The 16235-nt window shown below is 46.1% G+C and overlaps 1 protein-coding gene across 1 annotated transcript in view; it reads left to right on the plus strand.

Annotated features, from left to right (window-relative positions):
- Positions 1 to 3803, plus strand: part of mrc2 (mannose receptor, C-type 2) — a 24531-nt gene extending 20728 nt beyond the window's left edge. Inside the window, 7 exon segments of the mRNA XM_083676856.1 lie at positions 45 to 210; positions 441 to 590; positions 919 to 1038; positions 1382 to 1561; positions 1700 to 1723; positions 1942 to 2096; positions 2098 to 3803. Coding sequence (XP_083532982.1) covers positions 45 to 210; positions 441 to 590; positions 919 to 1038; positions 1382 to 1561; positions 1700 to 1723; positions 1942 to 2096; positions 2098 to 2163 — 861 coding nt within the window. The 3' untranslated portion in view covers positions 2164 to 3803.
- The last annotated feature ends 12432 nt before the right edge of the window (positions 3804 to 16235 follow it).

The raw sequence follows: 16235 nt of genomic DNA on the forward strand, positions 1-16235 counted from the left end.
CGTTATCAACAACATTATTAAACACCATTTTGTTCTTTCCTTAGGGGCGGACCTTCACCTGGTTGGGTGAGGAAGAACTGACCTACACTGCCTGGCGGGATGGGGAGCCCAATCAAGTTGCTGGATGTGGTCACATGACCACTGTCGGACAATGGACTATGACTCCATGTGACGCTAAACGAGATGCTGCAATTTGCGAGATTAATTCAGGTGTGTGTGTGTGTGTGTGTGTGTGTGTGTGTGTGTGTGTGTGTGTGTGTGTGTGTGTGTGTGTGTGTGTGTGTGTGTGTGTGTGTTTGATGATCATAAAGATAATATCTGAATATGTCTGGTAAACCCTCTTCTTTACCCATTTCCCTCTCTTTATCTATTTCTCCCTCTCTCTCTTCCTCATTATCTCTCTCTCTCTCTCCCTCTCTCTCTCTTACACACACACACAGAGGAGCCTGTTTTTCACCAGTGGAGTTATCCGGGGGAGTGCCCTCACTCTCTGGGAGACTGGGCCTGGGTGCCCTTCAGGAACAACTGCTACTCCTTCAACCTGCAGAACCTGAGGCTACAGCAGGACGCACACGCCTCCTGCAGGAAGGGTATGCCTTGCTGACTCCTGTCAATCACAGGGTCCAGACACGCCCTCCGCCAGACAGCCCCTACCCATGACATTATACATGCACGCAGAGACCCCAACACGTTGTGGCAATTTCCACTGACTGAGAGAGCCAGTGAGAGCTCTTGATATAGATGCCATCGACCAAAATACGTCAATATGTCTATAATTAGCTGTGTTTCATTGAGCTTACTCAGAAATGCACGCACATTATCTCCTGCTCTCCCTCTCTCATTTTCCCTGATCATCTCTCTCTTTTACACATTGCTCTGTCAATCCCCCCCCCCCCCCCCCCCCCCCACTCCTTTCAGTTGGTGCCCAGCTCCTGTCTGTTCTGGATGAGTCAGAGAATGGTTTTGTGTGGGAGCACATCCAGAGTTACCAGGAGCAGGCCCGCGGAGCCTGGCTCGGCATGACCTTTAACCCCAAAGGTAAGCCACACATGGACACATCTGTCCCACAGCGTAGTTATGATAACAAAGCTCTGTTATATCATAGAAATGTCTCATACAGACACCAGGGGAGGCTGGTGGATGCAGAAATCAGAGGTGTTTTGATACCATTCCTCATTCTATTCCATGCATTACAATGAGCCCCGTCCTCCATCCTGATTTCTCCCTCCACCAGCCTCCACGGACACGGACACACACACACACACACACACACACACACACACACACACACACACACACACACACACACACACACACACACACACACACACACACACACAGTGTATAAAGAGAGAAACCCTCCTGTCTTTGTCCTGTACAGGCAGCAGTCTGGTGTGGTCAGAGAGTGCAGAGGTAGAGTTCACCAACTGGGAGGTGCAGGACACCAACCTGAGCATGCTGTCTCCCAACACCTGCTTCTGGATCCAGAGCAACACGGGCCTGTGGAAGCCAGGCTCCTGCAAGAACCGCACCCACGGGGTCATCTGCAAACGGCCACGCAGTAAGGACTAACACAGGGCTGTAGACATACATGCAGTCATTCATGCAGGCTTAGTGATAGCACCGATGCACAGTACAGCCCTACAAAACAGCCATCTTACAACTGTCTATTTTGTTTTCTTCTCCTTCTCAACTGCAGGTGCCGAGGCTTCGTCAGTAGTGTGTAAGTGTGGATATGATCTGTTATACTGTTTTTGTTTTGTTTTGTCTAAATCAATTGTCATCCCTCTTTTTCTTTAACCCTGGAGATAAGAAACAATACAATTTCAATTACTGTAGATCCTTATCTGTTATTTCTCTTTCCCTCCCTCCCTCTCTCTCTCTCTCCTTCTCTCTCTCTCTCCTTCTCTCTCTCTCTCTCTCTCTCTCTCTCTCTCCCAGCTGATGTGGACCACCTTCCTACTCTGATGATGATCATGGTGACGGGGCTGGTGCTGGTGGTCCTGATCGTGGGGTTGATCTACCTGTACCGCCGGCGTAGCGTGGGCTCCCGGGGCTCCTACGACGGGGCGCGCTACAGCCGTACCAACGCCACCCCCCGCCGAACAGGCAGAGAAGAACATCCTGGTGTCTGACATGGAGCTCAACGAGCAGCAAGAGTAGCAGCGCCAACCAGGACCGACCCGGGAGAGACCCGGGACTAGGAACTGACTGACTGATACAGAATAAGGCTTTACCTTTTATTTCCCCTTTCTATCTCTTGAAAATGCTGAAGGACTGTGTGGAGCGCAGTAGATGCCAATCAAACTAGGTACGAGACCCCGCCCCCCACACCTCTACGCAGGCGCAGGAGACACGCAGGCTCCAGGAGACACACCCACTCTGACAAGACCCTAGACCAATCAGATCCTTCTATTTTGACAGCTCTTCTTCAAAAGGAGTTCATGGTATGTGAATTGCAATCTCCATAGGATTCCTAAGAAGTGTAACAGTAGTACAATATTTTTCAAGGGTCAATTCATTATTTTATTTTTTTAATGTTAGTTTTGATACCCAAGTCTATTTTCATATTTCATTCCAAGCAAGTTCCTCTATTTGGTCACTATGTATACAGTAGGTCAAGATGTATAGCACAGATGCCAAAACCAAAGACTCACAAAGCATAGGACTTACAAAAAACTAAAGACACTCCACTGTATCCTCCAAATATCCACATGATTTCCTTCTGGACCAAACTCTTCCACCATGACAGTATTTACCTGAGATTTACTTCAGGGTTGTTTTTATGTTTGTGTGTGTGTGTGTGTGTGTGTGTGTGTGTGTGTGTGTGTGTGTGTGTATTTTTGGTTTGTTTGTTGTCAGAACCAGTGCAGCTGTGGTGATCTCCTTCAAAGTATGGTTGTTGATGATGATGCTTGTGTTGTGTGCTTTTCACATTTCTCTGTATGCCATGTCTTTTACCGTGGTGTCTTATTGAGTTTTGGAAAAGGAAGTTCCATTTTGGAATGGAAAATAGATATAGGAAAGCAATATAACAAAACCATTACAGTACATGTTGGATTCCATTTGAAGAAGGAGGAGAAGACAAAAGCTTTTCTCCCTCCTCAAACATTCCTTCTCCTACAGTTCCCTCTAATGACCAGATTTCTGTACTCCTGCTTAGAGGAATGCTCTGGAACAGTTTCAGATAGAAGCTCTTGGTGTTCCACTGAGCCGTGCTGTAAAGGCAGCCTTTTTTTTGCTCTGTAAACCGGACGAAGACCGAAGGGGGGAGGGAGGTGAAGTGTGTGTGTGTGCTGTCTCCAGCTGTGGAATGTTGAGTCGGCAAGAAGAGCTCAGTGGCAGGTCTGGAACCAATCAGAGAGAAGGAGGGCTCAGTGCCAAGAAGGGTTAGGGAGACGAAAGAGTAAAAGGGAAAAAAAGAGAGAGAGAGAGAGAGAGAGAGAGAGAGAGAGAGAGAGAGAGAGAGAGAGAGAGAGAGAGAGTCGGGGAAATAATAGGGGCAGGGAGGAGTGGAGATGAGGGAAACTGTGGCATGTCCTAGGTTAACCCTGTCCTCTAGTGGAGGGTTGATGTACTGACCTGTTTCTAAATGGCTTTATTGAAGTCAGTGTGAGCTGTGGTTGGAGCTGCCTATAAAGTGTTGTTTGAGTCTGGCCCTGACGTTTGCCCTCTCTGGGACTGTGTCTGTGGTGTGTGGGGGGTTTCAACTGGAATCCCTGTGAAGACATGTTAAAAGAAGCACCTGTTTTAATTTTGTGTTTGTTGTTTTTATATGAAATGAATAAAATATATGTTGGCTACGCAACTGTCAATGGAAGTGTTTCCTACCTACATTTTGTATGTTGTTTTTTTACTCCACTCTGCACAACTATTGACTGACTAACCTTCTTGTGTGGAGTAGTTTAGAGGAGGTTATCACAGATGAGAATATACTGAAACTCCTTGTCTAAAATAATGCTGCATTCACGTGAATGCAAGATCAAACCATTTGTGATGTTGAAGAACTTCCACTAGATGGCAGACCTTACTTACTGCTAAAAGCTTGACTCAGTTTGAAATGAGTGTCGTTTTCATTGTGTGATGTGGCATCATGTCTATGACTATCCTCTATTTATCTCTGTTTGTCTCTCTCTATCTCTTTCTCTCTCTCTCTCTCCTTCTCATTCATGCAATTGCAGTGTGTGTGTGTGTGTGTGTGTGTGTGTGTGTGTGTGTGTGTGTGTGTGTGTGTGTGTGTGTGTGTGTGTGTGTGTGTGTGCGTCCACAGCTGTATCTCCATAGTCTCAGACAGTTCAGTTTGGGATCTTGCACACATCACTGGAGAATGGACCAAGGGGCTCTACCTTTGGTCTGGCAACGTCTAGTTCTGCCTGGCTTGGCAGGCAGCCGCTCTGGCTTGTCTATCTGCAGCTCGCTCTGCCTGCCTGATCTGGCAGCAGTGCGTCATGGCTGGATGCCTCTAACTGTGGCACTAATGTCCTGTGAGCCGGTGTAATGAGTTCAACTGGAGCCTCAAGACTGAGACCATCAGCCTGTTTGTGTGTGTATGTGGGTGTGTGGGTGTGGGTGTGTGTGCAAATACAATGGACAAGGTGCAGAGTGATTAGGCAGAACACCTGGATTAATGGAGGGTTTAGGCAGCTTGGGACCTCATTACATAAGCCAGTGACCCCTCTCTAGGTCTCTCTCTCTCTCTTTCTCTCTCTCTCCTCGCTCTCTCTCTCTCTCTTTCTCTCTCTCTCTCTTTGAGGGAGCCACTCATCACAAATCAGGAGAGAGGGGATTTCATGACTTCCCATGCAGAGAAAACAAACAATGCCAATGTGTAATTCATCTCACTTAGACCGGCTGTCAAACTTCATCTGGCTGCATATTTTAGGCCTTCGGTGGTCAGGTTTTGTTTTTGCAGTTGAGAGTGGACCTGATGTCTTCTTGTCTCTTGCTCGGGATGGGTGAGGTTTCAGCATCAGTTAAACCTTCCCTCTACAGTACTTCCTTCACTCGTACGCCTTGAGCAGCAGATACCCACAGTGGTAATGGAGGGTGTTGTTGTACCGTTGGAGGACATGCTGAGTTGCACTTTCCTCACAGGGCCTTGCAATTATTCAGCTCTCCTGTGTTAACCAGGCGTGGCCGTGGACGAGGCAGTGGGATGGTGTCGACAGGATGCCAGAAATCATCTCTCTCTCTCTCTCTCTCTCTCTCTCTCTCTCTCTCTCTCTCTCTCTCTCTCTCTCTCTCTCTCTCTCTCTCTCTCTCTCATCTCTCTCTCTCTCTCTCTCTCTCTCTCTCTCTCTCTCTCTCTCTCTCTCTCTCTCTCTCTCTCTCTCTCTCTCTCTCTCTCTCTCTCTCTCTCTCTCTCTCTCTCTCTCTCTCTCTCTCTCACTCTCACTCTCACTCATGCTTAGGACAGCAGATGGCTTATCTTTATTCAATTTATTTCCGGGGCTCTGTTACCAAGGTAGGATATCGGCACACTGGCATGGCGACCCGGCCAGCCTTTCAAGTAGGGCCAGCCTGGGACATCCCAGAGGGTATAGAAAGGGCATTAGCTCTGCTTGGTATCGAATCTGTCACTCTACAGCAACCACAGTATTGCCTCACATTCCATGTATTTGTGGTCTATTTATGTCTATATCACTTCAACTCAATTTATGAATGAATGTAAATGATGTGTTTCTAATGTGTGCACATGGATACTAATCGTTAACGTGGGTGTCCTTCAGGAACTGGACTCTTTTTTTGGCTCTGTTTTGTTTCTTTATAAATTATTAATTAATTGTAATTTCTCTTCTGCACAGCTCTGTATAATATTATATAAACAGAGTTTATCTGTGCTATTCTGAGACTCCTATGATCATCTTTCTTATTTCACACTCTGATATACTGTATGTCTCTGCCATCATCCATTATCCATCCAAATATACACTCACTGAGAACTTTATTAGGAACACTATACTAATACTGGGTAGGGCCTCCCTTTGCTCTCAAAACAGCCTCAATTCTTTGTGGCATTGATTACAAGATGTTGTAAACATTCCTTTGAGATTCTGGTCCATGATGACATGATTGCATCACGCAATTCCTCCAGGTTTTTCAGGTGCACTTTCAAGCTGTGAATCTCCTGTTTTACCACATCCCAAAGGTGTTCTATTGGATTCTGATCCGGTGGCTCGGAAGGCCACTGAAGAACACTGAACTCATTGTCATGTTCATGAAACCAGTTTGAGAGGGCTTTTGCTTTGTGACATGATGCATTATCATGCTGGAAGTAGCCATTAGAAGATGGGTCAATTGTGGCCATGAAGGGATGTACATGGTCAGCAACAATACTCAAATAGGCTGTGGCATTCAAGCGATGATTGATTGGTATTAACGGGCCCAAAGTGTGCCAAGAAAACATTCCCCACACCATTACACCACCTCCACCATGATAAGGTGTACAGGTGTTCCTAATAAAGTGTTCAGTGAGTGTATGTGTCCATTGGGCAATTAAATTTCATATTCAGTCATTTTTGCTCTGCATTTGCATACCCTTAATTAATACCCAGAAAAGAAGGATAGAGGCCATAAAAAAAACAGGTGTGCTTAGCTCCTCAAAGCGCTTTCTTGTGAAGGTACCACATTAGTGGCATCTAGAACCAGAGTCTGCTAATGTGTTAGAGAATACTCATTTGATTGAGCTGTTTCCGTGGTAACTAGAAAATATTATTTGTGGTGTTTGGAAAGTGTGGGTGCGTGCGTGCGTGCGTGCGTGCGTGCGTGCGTGGGGAATGCCCAATAAGTGTGTAGATAAAGTACTTCACATCAGTCAAAGATTATGCAGACCTCTCACACCTAAAATGGTAATTTGAGTTTAATCCCTGCTTGACATTGTCATTTAAGACCTGTCTGTCTAGACATAGACCTCACTTAGCACAGGTGTGTATCAGCGAAACCACCCAGGTTGCATGTAACTCCTGACAGCTAAATAAACACCCTTTACCCGTGATGGCAACAGCCCCAGCTGCAATACTCATTTTTATTTACTATTAATTACCTCAGTTAATGCAGCAGTAATCGGTTCTACTCAGGCAAGGGGGCAGATGGGTCAAATAGTACGTCAATGTAAAGTCGATCAGATGCATGAAACATGGATGTGAGGTGGTTGTCATGAGGATGATGAGTTGTGGGCTTCTGTTGCATGCACAGCAACCCAGGGTAGGACTGCAGCCATCTTAGCCAGGGGGGTTTGAATGGTGTGTTTTGACTGTATTGAGTGTATGGGAGTTGGCAGTGAGAGAGGTCTGTGCTCTGGGGGTTAGAGATGTGCTGAAGTGCATCATATAATTCTTCATTTCCTCCCTGGGAACACTTTATAAATGAGTCCTTCATGATTAATTAATGACGAAATTATAGCCAAAAAGGAAACGTCTGTGAGCGCTCCAAATAGCTCCGCTCAATTGTAATCAATATCCTCTCCTACTGAGTGTTTTGATGTTTAGATTTCCTGTTTTCAATCGACTTTTCTTCTTTACTTCTCCTCCCACTCTCCTGTTTCTGCTTTCCTCTCTGCTTGGCAAAAGGTGGCAGCGGAGAGCCAGGGAGGGGGAATCAGGGGGAAGGCGCCGTTAACAAGTGAAATTAAAAAGCCATTCACTCTCTCCTCAGTCATCCGTCTGGAGGCCAGCCAGTGGAGAAGCAGCTGTTTGGCTGGCACTGGAGAGAGAGAGAGAGAGAGAGAGAGAGAGAGAGAGAGAGAGAGAGAGAGAGAGAGAGAGAGAGAGAGAGAGAAAGAGAGAGTGTGAGGGAGAGAGAGAGAGAGAGAGAGAGAGAGATAAAAGAGAGAGAGAGAGAGAGAGAGAGAGAGAGAAAAGAGAGAGTGAGGGAGAGAGAGAGAGAGAGAGCAAGAGAAACTGTTTGGAGAAAACAGAACGTTCTTCCTCCTCTCTCTCCCTCTCTCCTCTGAAAAACAGCAGTGTAATGGTCTCCTTTGAAGTGAAACGCCTAATCGAAACTTGTTCTGCATTCAGATCTGCTTGGTTAGGTCCTGTGATCAATGCTTTTTATTCTGCTTGTCTGAATCCAGATGTGACACAATTATGGTTAGTTATGTTGGTTTATCACTCAAACACCTCGTACTGATAAACGCTGTCAGTAAGGTATGTTCAATCAGTTCCCATACACACTGTGAAACAAATATGGACTGATTAAGGTCCAGCATGTGACAACAGACCGTTGAATGTAATCTGAATAGAGGCTGTTACATTACCCCTCTTGTTTGTCGCCCAAGCCTTCTCTCAGCTGTTTCTTGTTCAAGCACCTGTTGTCCTTGAGTCATGTGTCCACTTTGCTGCAGGGGACTCTGTGTACAGTCACAGCCCTGAAGATGAACACAATCAGTCTCATTGTACTGATGAACAGTGAGGACTGCCTGAATGTAAATCCTACTCCGTCTTTGTCATTTGTATTTTCAAGTAGCCTTTTAAGTGCAGTTCTTCACTTTGGTGCACTCACTTGTTAGTGGGACACTAACAACATCTGATTCACACTTGGCATAACTGGATGCACCTAGAGATACCACATCCAGAACCAAAATCTCAATTCCCAATCTGGAATCAGGCATTGATTTTCAGTCCAAATGATTTTCATGCCCATGAAAGCAACCCCCGTACTCCATCTCCCTCTGTATAGAGATGAAATTCCCTAATCTCTGGCCAAATCAAAGCCTGCACTTCAAAGTGGCTGGATCAGCACAGATACACACAGAGCAACCGCAGAGCAGGAGCAGAAATGCTTTGCTCTCACTTTGCTGTCCAAACACATTTTCGCTCCTATCTCTCTTCCTCATTTTCTCTCTCTCTCTCTTTCTCTAACACACACACACACACACACACACACACACACACACACACACACACACACACACACACACACACACACACACACACACACACACACACACACGCACACACACACGCACACACACACACACGCACACACACGCACACACACACTAACACACACACACACACACACACACACATACAGCTGGGGGAATGTCAGTTATGTTTTCAATTTTTTTATCTTATATTTTTGGTAACTGCTGGGGGACTGGGACTGCACTCAGCTCTCAGTTCTGCCAGGAATCAGACTGCATTTTTGCAGCAGACCCAGAGGGGAGGGGGCTTGGTGCTATACATGATCAGGTGTGTGTGTATGTATGTATGTGTGTGTGTGTGTGTGTGTGTGTGTGTGTGTGTGTGTGTGTGTGTGTGTGTGTGTGTGTGTGTGTGTGTGTGTGTGTTCACATATCTGTGTGTGTTTTTAACTAAGGCATAATGACTGCTAGACTTACACACACCCCAGGACCAGCCTCAGATATGAGAGGCTGTGGCCATGGACAGAGGTAGGGGACATGGAAGCAGGAGGGGGCATAAAAGGGGGGGGGTCGTGGTATGGCGGGTTGGGGTGTGCGTGTGTGTGTGTGTGGGGGGGGGGGGGGGGCAATTATCTGGTCTGTGCAGACAGATGAGAACGCATCTGTGCCTGCGGGATGCTGCTCTTTCTCAGGCCAAGGACAGCGCATGGTGAAAAGGATTATGGGTATACTGTTCCCAGTCCTTGCCTCAGGGAGGGGGAGGGTGTGTTGGCCAAGTTTCAGAGACATGATTAGCATTCTTAATGTGTCTAATTAAGCCTGTATTCCTTGTGCTCATAACAAAAATGTATTAAAGAATTAAAGGGATGGTCCAGCCTATTTTCATGTTTAGGTAGATTTCATCTTACCCTGAGTTGCCCTCATAGGCCAGTAGTTAAATCCTCTCCTGTAAGGCATTTTCTACTTTCCTACCAGCAGCACAGGCTAACAGCTAACAGTGCCCTCTCCAATACACAGAACTCCAATGGACTCCAAGTTAGCATCGTTGACATGCCAAAATCTCCTCAGTGAAACTTCAAACAAAGTCTAGTAGTGGCTATATACAAGTCAAACCTGTACATGCTTTTATTGTAATCGCAAACAACTTAGTTTTGCAATAATATGCAATGATTGGTTATTAATTGGTTGATATACTTTCCATTAGGATACCATATTCCATTAAGATACCAGCAACTTTTTGTTCACAGCTAGTAATCACACTGCGGTCCAGTGGCTGCCCGAAGGGTGAAACTATACAAAGCGGCTGTGTCTGGAAATACTGTCAGTTCTGAACAAAATGATTAGAGAGACTAATTGTTTTATTTTCAATAGAATGCTCATCAAAAAATCCTTTCAAGCGTAACTCGCAGCTAAACCTTTTTTGGAAGTTTCTCTGAGGAGATTGTGGAGGTAGAAATCGGAGGACGAGCTCATTGTAATGCATGGAATGAGGAATGTTATCAAATGTACGTGTTTGATCCAATTCCTCATTTCATTCCATGCATGTCGATGAGCCTGTCCTCTGATTTCGGGCCACCAGCCTCCACTGTTACATGTAGATAGAGATGGGGAAATAAGAGGCAAAAGGAATGGAAGGGGAGGAGATGAACTGTATCATCAGTGTGGTTCATTTTATGTTATCAGCGATTAAACAAAAGTAACAACCACTGATTGTTGAGCACACACAATTCAAAACATATTACATTTTGATGGTATTCATTATTTTTTTAATTTTCTTCTTTTTTTTTTTGTGAACAATATTTGTTCACAAAAGGTCTTGTATTTGTCAATTACTTCAATTGTATAGTCAAGACCTCTCCCAGAAGAATTCCCAATAATAATTAAAAATGTGATGTTCACATAAAGGCCTAGACAAATTCATACAGTGCTGTACATACTGTGTACAATTACAATTGTGCAGACACACAAACTGCTGTGTGTTTTGTTCTCTAAAGGATTTCTCCTTTGCCTGTGATGTGGAAACTTGCTTGAGTGAGCAGGGCCCCTAGTGACAGAGCTTTACAAAGGCCCTCCCCTCTCCCACTGCACCTGTGTAATGATAATACGCTAATGTAAACAACAACAACAACAACAACAACAACACACACACACACACCACTATCGCCTCTAACCAGGACAGGATTACAGACTTCCTCATTTGCATGGATTTTCCACAAAAAATAATTATAAGGAATCATAAATAAAGAACAAATAGAGACAAAAGGTATAGTTAATTTATGGAAAGCTCTGCTCTACTTGCTTTGATGCAGACTTATGCCTAATCCTCTATTAACCCTACTACCTGCCTACCTACCTACACACACACAAACACACAAACACACACACACACACACACACGCACACACATGCACTCAAAAGTGGAGTGTCCTCAGTCAGGGAGGGCACTGTTCCTATCTGAACTGAGCTGAACTGAAAGGAAGGCAGTGGCAGTGAATTGGGTTCCACTGGGAAATAAAGAGAGGGAGCAGAAGTGAGAGGGATGAGGCCAAACTAAAGACACGCCACAGAGCAACAGTCCAATCCCATGTCTTGTTTACCTTCTCTCGTTTTCAGGGCAATGGCAGGAGAAGGCAGCTAAGAGGGTCTGGGTTTTTTTTCTGCGGATGTGAACTCCACTTAGAGAAGGCAATTTTGTCTTTGAAGTTGAAATATACTGTGCAATACTTTCCAGTCTAGAGTCAGTCTCATGTCATGTCCACTCACATACATTAGCTTGGGCTGTACATTGTTATTGGTGGCACTGGCTGGTACATATTTAAGAGTTTCAAGAGGTACTGTAACAGCATATTGTGTGAGATTGTATGTGTGCACTGTATGTCAGTTTGCACAGTGTGCTTAGTATGTGTGCATGCATGCTTGTGTGTGTGTGTGTATGTATGTGTGTGAGTGTGTGTGTGTGTGTGTGTGTGTGCATGTGCGTTTGCGTGTGCACGTATGTGTGTGTGTGCATGTATGTGCATGTGCGTGTGTGTTTGCGTGTGCATGTGTGTGTGTGTGTGTGTGTGTGTGCGCATGTGCGTGTGTGTTTGCGTGTGCACGTGTGTGTGTGTCTGTGTGTGTGTGTGTGTGTGTGTGTGTGTGTGTGTTTCCCCCCACTGAGTCATAACAGTGTTTTTTTTCCCCACCGTGGGGCTGTAGGGATGGGCAGAGATGAGCTCCATTGTTGGCATAAATTGCTTGGCCCAGCCTGGCCGCCTCTCTACTGGGCATCTCTCTCCTCCTGTTGATCGATCTAATCCTCCACTGTAATGAGTTTCTCTCTGTCTGAGAGAAGTGGGGGTGGGGTGGAGTGGGCTACTGGGAGGAAGGGGGGAGAGAGAGAGAGAGACAGAAAGACAGAGATGGAGACACAGAGACTGCGAAAAGGGTGAGGGAAGAGGGAGGAGTGAAGAGTGAAGGAGAAAGGTAGCTGTATCTTCAAAAAATAGTCTTAGGATGACATATTTGAAAGTGTTGGAAAAAAGAAAGAAGTCTGACTTAGTCAGAGACAGATATGATTGAGGGGAAGACATGGTGAGAAAGAGAGAAGGGTGAGATGGAGGACATGAGAGAGAGGAAATGCCTTCTGCTCATCAAAGACCTGAGTAAGATGCGAGGGAGGGAGGTCCATCACTTCCCTATAGGAACAGAGGAGCTGCTGCACATGAAGGACTGAGACATGAAGGCTTTCTGCTTCACATTTGGGCTTTACTGGAGAAATGACTCCTACTGTGTTCTGTAGAACAGCTCGGTGGCTGTGATCTTACAGTACCTCTCTCCCTCACTGACACCTGCTACTGACTGTGCCCATCAACAGAATGATGTTTGTCAAGTTGTTCTTCTGACTGCACCTGTATGTCTTCTCTGTGGTAGGGCTGCTGCCCGCCTTTTGTCTTCTTGACACAACCATAAGTTGCTTTTGTGACTAAAATGTTGGGGAGTTTTGCAGGAAATGAATTATGAAATGGAAATTAAATATTGGATGCTAGCTGTCGTGCTTTACAGTCTCTATTGTGTTCCCCTTATTGTTCTTCCCCCCTCCGTCTGTCATCTATTCTTCCATCTTCTTTTTGACTTTCACCGCGTCTCTTTCATCTCCTCCTCTTCCATTCCCTTTGCCTCTTATTTCCCCATCTCCATCTACATGTAACAGCGGAGGCTGTCGGAGGTAGAAATCGGAGGATGGGATGAGGAATGGTATCAAACACGTCTCATTCCGTTTTATGCATTACAATGAACCCGACCTCCGATTTCTACCTCCACCAGCACTCCCTTGATGTGGAACTAAGTGACTATGCTCAAACCACACTGAACATCTCCAATGGTTCAGCAGGTCCAGGTCCAGAGCTACTGTATGTCTAGCCTAGCAGCCATGCCCCTGACTGAGGAGCCTGTTGGAGCCATGCCCCTGACTGAGGAGCCTAGCAGCCATGCCCCTGACTGAGGAGCCTGTTGGAGCCATGCCCCTGACTGAGGAGCCTAGCAGCCATGCCCCTGACTGAGGAGCCTGTTGGAGCCATGCCCCTGACTGAGGAGCCTGTTGGAGCCATGCCCCTGACTGAGGAGCCTAGCAGCCATGCCCCTGACTGAGGAGCCTGTTGGAGCCATGCCCCTGACTGAGGAGCCTGTTGGAGCCATGCCCCTGACTGAGGAGCCTAGCAGCCATGCCCCTGACTGAGGAGCCTGTTGGAGCCATGCCCCTGACTGAGGAGCCTAGCAGCCATGCCCCTGACTGAGGAGCCTGTTGGAGCCATGCCCCTGACTGAGGAGCCTGTTGGAGCCATGCCCCTGACTGAGGAGCCTGTTGGAGCCATGCCCCTGACTGAGGAGCCTGTTGGAGCCATGCCCCTGACTGAGGAGCCTAGCAGCCATGCCCCTGACTGAGGAGCCTAGCAGCCATGCCCCTGACTGAGGAGCCTGTTGGAGCCATGCCCCTGACTGAGGAGCCTGTTGGAGCCATGCCCCTGACTGAGGAGCCTGTTGGAGCCATGCCCCTGACTGAGGAGCCTGTTGGAGGGGGAATCAGAGGGGGGAGAGTCACTGCAGAGGGGCTCTTTGTTGAGCCGTGTCATCATTTGTATTCAGATGGATCAAGGCCTCATCGACCACTTAAAGATGTGTCTTCCTGGTTTGCATTGTCACACCAGTGAATGACAATGCCATGAGATGCGGTCGGAATACAGAAAAAAAAACCTGGCACATTTGCATAGAAATGGCCCTTGATATGAATGTTTGATGAAAAAATATAACTCAACCGCCAGGGTTGTGTAGTTGTGTGTGTACGTGCGTGCATGCATTTGTGTGTGTGCGCTTTAGAGAGAGGGAGAAATCACATTTATGTCTTATGCACTTAAATGAATAAATGTGCTTTGTCTGTGTTGATGTGGCTCATCATAATGTGTCTTCATCATTTTCCTGTTGTTTCAAACACATCAATCTCATTTCACTTCATATTAAGCTCTCTCAAGGCACTTACCAGCAAGTGTTTTACAAAATCATAAACCTCAACTCATTAACTCAGTAAAAGGGTTCTGCCCATAATGGCATTTTGATTAATATATCCACACAGAAAATGAATCATTTCAACAGAGTTCCGATTCGTCTCTATTTGTTAACATATCTGTCATGTGCTCTATGGGTAATAAGTCACTAATCCTTCAGAAGCCTGCCAGGCGTCTAGATGTCACATCGAAGTCTTTATCTTATTCATCATGTGGAAGCAGTCGTGTTGGAACCTAAACTGATTAGTCATATACCGTGGTAGCATAAACTGCGGACCTAATTACTATGGCAGTGATACAAGAGGAAATCAATAAGGGTCGTTGTGGACTTAATAAAAGTGGTTTCTCCTCGGTATTGTCTGGGCTGTTTCAGCAGAACCGGCCTCTGTTGTTGCTGAGGCGATTCTTTGGCTGCTATGGATCAGTTTCTTTCTGTGTCTTTTCAAACTATTCTGAACCCAAGCCGTTTTTTGTAGCTAAAATATGTATGAAGTACAGAGATTATACATTGCATTTGGAAAGGAAAAGTCTGGGACTTGGTCAGGCAGGTTCCATGAGGAGAAAAGGTTCCCTGTAGTATGTTGAAAAAACATTGTGAGGAGGTTGGTGGGGTTGGGGAGGCCACCATGTTGAAGAAAAAGAGTCCCAGTGACCCAGTCACACATAGATGCAGACTCTGACTCCTCTATGCCCTCAGAAGAGGGAGCTGTTGTTGTCCTATTAGAGGGACATGATGACCCAAAGGAACTTCTTGTCCATCCTAAAGTATCCCACAGGCATGTGAGTTTTAGAGGAGGAGAGAGAAATGAGGGAGCTGCAGATTGATTGGTCACCAGTCATACAATACCAGCCCCTTTTCATTTAACAATCATTTAAAAAATATCTTTATGAGATATACCTTGCTGTTAGCCCTGCCAAAAAATATTATCTTTAGAGACGGCTGGGTGCTGCCAATTGCTGCTCATAAATCCCCATAAACCATCAAGTTAATCTTCTGCACTTGGAGAGCAGAAGGCATGTTGTGTCATCGTAGAATTAATGCCAATATTTGAAAGAGGGAAAGGGGGTGGGAGAGATGCAGCTGTCTTGGCTTGGCTACAGAGCCACACCGAGCCATGCCAAGCTAAGCCAAGCTGTGTCAGTGCCGTGAACAAAAACACTGGCTTCTGAAAACACTGAACAACAACAACAACAACAACAACAACCATAACAACTAGTACTAGCTTCTGAATCCTGGAAAGTCTCAACCACACATAAACAGTGAAGGAGAAGAGATGTTCTGTCGTTTAGGTCAGTTTTACCTGCCTGTGAACACATGAAAGTACCCTGGCCTCCTCTGGGAGTGAGAGTGAGAGGGGAGGGGAGCAGCTCTGCTCTGGCCCGGGGCTTGTTGTTGCTGCAGGCCCTGGGTCTCTGGGTGTCAACCAACCAGAGGTGTATGTGTGTCTATGTCACTCCCTTCCTCTCCCATGCCTCAGATTTAAGGCGCTACCTCATGAATTTTAATGTCCACTCCTGATCTTGACCCAGCGGCTTGGCCCAAAATCTCCAGCACTAAAACATTTACATACTTCTCAGGTTTGCCCGTGGCGTCCCAACAAAATAGACGCAGGGGAGCGCGGTGCTGTTTGCTAAAAGCAAGCACTCTGATGAATTATTGAAAGGACATTGAGATGGAGAGGGGGTATAGAGAGATGGAGGTCAGGTGCCAGTCCAGAACAGCATCGATGAAGCCCAGAGATTATGACATGGTGACGCATCACAGGGTTTCAGATCCGGAGGTCTGTTCAGCGCAAGTCTGAAGAGGCGATTATCAGGATTGTCTTTTATAC

Source organism: Argentina silus (assembly GCF_951799395.1).
Source record: "Argentina silus genome assembly, chromosome: 9".
Classification (NCBI taxonomy): Eukaryota; Metazoa; Chordata; class Actinopteri; order Argentiniformes; family Argentinidae; genus Argentina; species Argentina silus.